This window comes from Nothoprocta perdicaria, unplaced genomic scaffold (genome assembly GCF_003342845.1).
Source record: "Nothoprocta perdicaria isolate Ctin4 unplaced genomic scaffold, notPer1 scaffold_545, whole genome shotgun sequence".
In the NCBI taxonomy this organism is placed as follows: Eukaryota; Metazoa; Chordata; class Aves; order Tinamiformes; family Tinamidae; genus Nothoprocta; species Nothoprocta perdicaria.
The window spans coordinates 95,544-98,245 of record NW_020455805.1 but is presented as its reverse complement, the minus strand read 5'-3'; the positions used below and the strand labels follow the sequence as shown (position 1 = coordinate 98,245).

At 54.1% G+C, this 2,702-nt stretch overlaps 1 protein-coding gene across 1 annotated transcript in view; it reads right to left on the bottom strand.

The window, feature by feature from the left end:
• Positions 1-315: 315 nt before the first annotated feature.
• WIZ (widely interspaced zinc finger motifs) overlaps positions 316-2,702 on the bottom strand; it is a gene marked incomplete at its 3' end in the record, with an annotated part of 26,994 nt that continues 24,607 nt past the window's right edge. The window contains exons 5-6 of the mRNA XM_026048517.1: positions 2,407-2,574; positions 316-804 (exon numbers count right to left, since the gene is read on the bottom strand). Coding sequence (XP_025904302.1) covers positions 316-804; positions 2,407-2,574 — 657 coding nt within the window. The remainder of the gene's footprint in view (positions 805-2,406; positions 2,575-2,702) is intronic.

Here is a 2,702-nt window from a genome sequence, read left to right as displayed (position 1 = left end):
AAAGTGGAAATGAATGACTGAAATTTGAGGAGAAAACAACGAGAGTGAAAATGAATGACTGAAATTTGAGGAGAAAACAACGTGAGTGGAAATGACTAGTGGAAATTTAAGGAGAAAACAACAAAAGGGAAAATGAATGACTAAAATTTGAGGCGAAAACAACGCGAGTGGAAACGAATGGTGGAAATTTGAGGCGAAAACGACAAAAGTGGAAACGAATGGTGGAAATTTGAGGCRAAAACGACAAAAGTGGAAACGAATGGTGGAAATTTGAGGCGAAAACGACAAAAGTGGAAACGAATGAGTGCGACTCACTTAAATTAAGGGGTCCCTCGTCGTCGGCCTGCGGCCACTGCGCCTTGGGCGAGCTCTGCAGCGGGCTCAGCGGCAGCTTGGCGCTCTTGTCCTCGGGGTTCTTGGGCGCCGGGGAGGCGGCGAGGCCGGGCGGCCCCTTCTTGAGGCCGGGCGAGCCGGGCGGCGCGAGGCCCTTGGCGAAGCCCGGCGGCGACTTGATGGCCTTGTTGAGCGGCGGGCCGTCGGGCGGGCGCTCCTTGGCGAGCGCCAGCAGCGCGGCGGGCCGGGGGGCGCCGGGGTCCTTCGGGGAGGCGGATTTCTTGGCGAGCGGAGGCCCGGCCTCGACCTTGCCTTTGTGCTTGACGAGCTCGTAGAGGAGGTCGATGGGAGCGCCGCTGCTCTCGGACTCGGCGACGCCGAGCTGGCGCAGGTGGGAGCGCGCGTGGCTCGAGAGGCCCTTGCGCGTCTCGAAGCAGGCGCCGCACACCTCGCACGTGGTCAGGTTGGGCGCTGCGGGGCGAGAAAGGAGGAGGGGAGGCGGGGAGGTCAACGGGCTCCGGGCTGCGAGGCGGGGCGAGAAGGAGAGAGAAGGGGGGGGGGAAAAAATCAAGGAGGGAGTTAATGGGTTGTGGGCTGCGAGTTGGGGCGAAAAAAAATAAAATAAAGGAAAAAGGAGGGGAAATATCAAGGTGGGAGGTAATGGGTTCTGGGCTGTGAGTTGGGGGCAAGAGAAAAAAGAGGGGGGAAAAAATCAAGGTGGGAGGCAAAGGGTTCTGGGTTGTGAATTTGGGGCAAAAAAGAGAAAAAGAGAGGGAAATTTGAAGTGGGAGGCAATGGATTCTGGGCTGTGAATTGGGGTGAGAAAAGAGAAAAAGGGGGGAAAATCAAGGTAGGAGACAATGGGTTCTGGGCTGTAATAAAAGAGAGAAAAAGCGGGGGGGAAGAGAGGGCTAAAAGAAGAAGAAGGGGAAAATCAAGGTGGGAGGCAAGGAGTTCTGGGCTGTGAATTGGGGTGAGAAGAGACAGAAAGAGGAGGAAAAATCAAACTGGGAGCCAATGGGTTCTGGGCTGCAAGCTGGGGTGATAAAAAAAAAAGGGGGGGGGGAAGAGGGGGAATATAAAGGTGGGAGGCAATTGGTTCTGGGCTGTGATAAAAGAGAAAAAAAAGGGGCAAAAAACCAAGGTGGGAGGTAACAGGTTCTGGGCTGCGAGTTGGGGCGAGAAAAAGAGAAAAATGAGGGGGAAAAAATCAAAGTGGGAGGCAATGGGTTCTGGGCTGCGAGTTGGGGGGAAAAAAAAAAAAAAAAAAAAAAGGAAAAAATCAAAGTTGGAAGCAACGGGTTCTGGGCAGTAATAAAAGAGAAAAAGAGAGGAAAAAAGAGGGGGATAAAAGAAGAAGAAGAAGGGGGAAAATCAAGGTGGGAGGCAACGAGTTCTGGGCTGTCAACTGGAGTGAGAAAAGAGAAAAAGAGGGGGAAAAATCAAAGTGGGAGTCAATGGGTTTTGGGCTGTGAACTGGGGTGAGAAAAGAGAAAAAAGGGGAAAAACAAAGTAGGAGGCAACGAGTTCTGGGATGTGAATTAGGGTGAGAAAAGAGAAAAAGGGAAAATCAAAGTGGAAGGCAACGGGTTCTGGACTGCAAAAAAATAAAATAAAAAATAAAAAATAAAAAGAGTGAAAAGGGGGAAAAAGGGCAAGAAGGCAACGGGTTCCAGGCTGAAAAAAGGAGAAAACCACCACAGTGGCGGTCTGAAGGATTTAGTGACTCCCATTTATTTATCCAGGGATAAATTGGGAAAAAGGGAATCAGTTGAGGACGGAGAGCAGCAATTTCAGCCCTCCTTGACCCCCCAGGGCTCTTTAGGGAACCTGGTTCAATCCCAAGGCAGGAGGGAGAGATTGGAAAGGGGCTGAGGAGGAAGAAAAGCTCCCATGGGATGCAGGAAATTTGGAAAAAGCCGCCAGGAAAAGCGACAAGCAGCTTCAAACCGGGAGCGCGACCTCGGAAAAGCCTCTTCCCAAGGGGGAATGTGCCGYGCAGACCCTTCTGGAGGAGGTTTCCACAGCGGACGCGGCTTTTCCAGGCTGGGTTTTCCGGGGATTGCTGCTCACCCTTGGGATCGGGAGGCTCCGGCTTGCTCCCGGGCGGCTCCGGGGACAGCTTGCTCCCTATCCTGCTCGGGGGCTGCTCCAGCGGCGCGGCCGGGCCGCTCTTCTTGGGCAGCGGCGGCGAGGCCACCTCCATGGCCACCAGCTCCTCCTCTTCCTCGGGCGCCAGCACTGCCAGGGCGGGAAGGAGACGACGGAATCACGGAGGGAACGAGGGAATCGCGGAGGGGACGAGGGAATCATGCAAGTGACACCAGGGAATCCCCGAGGGGGGATGGCGCCCTCAGATGTTTCCATTC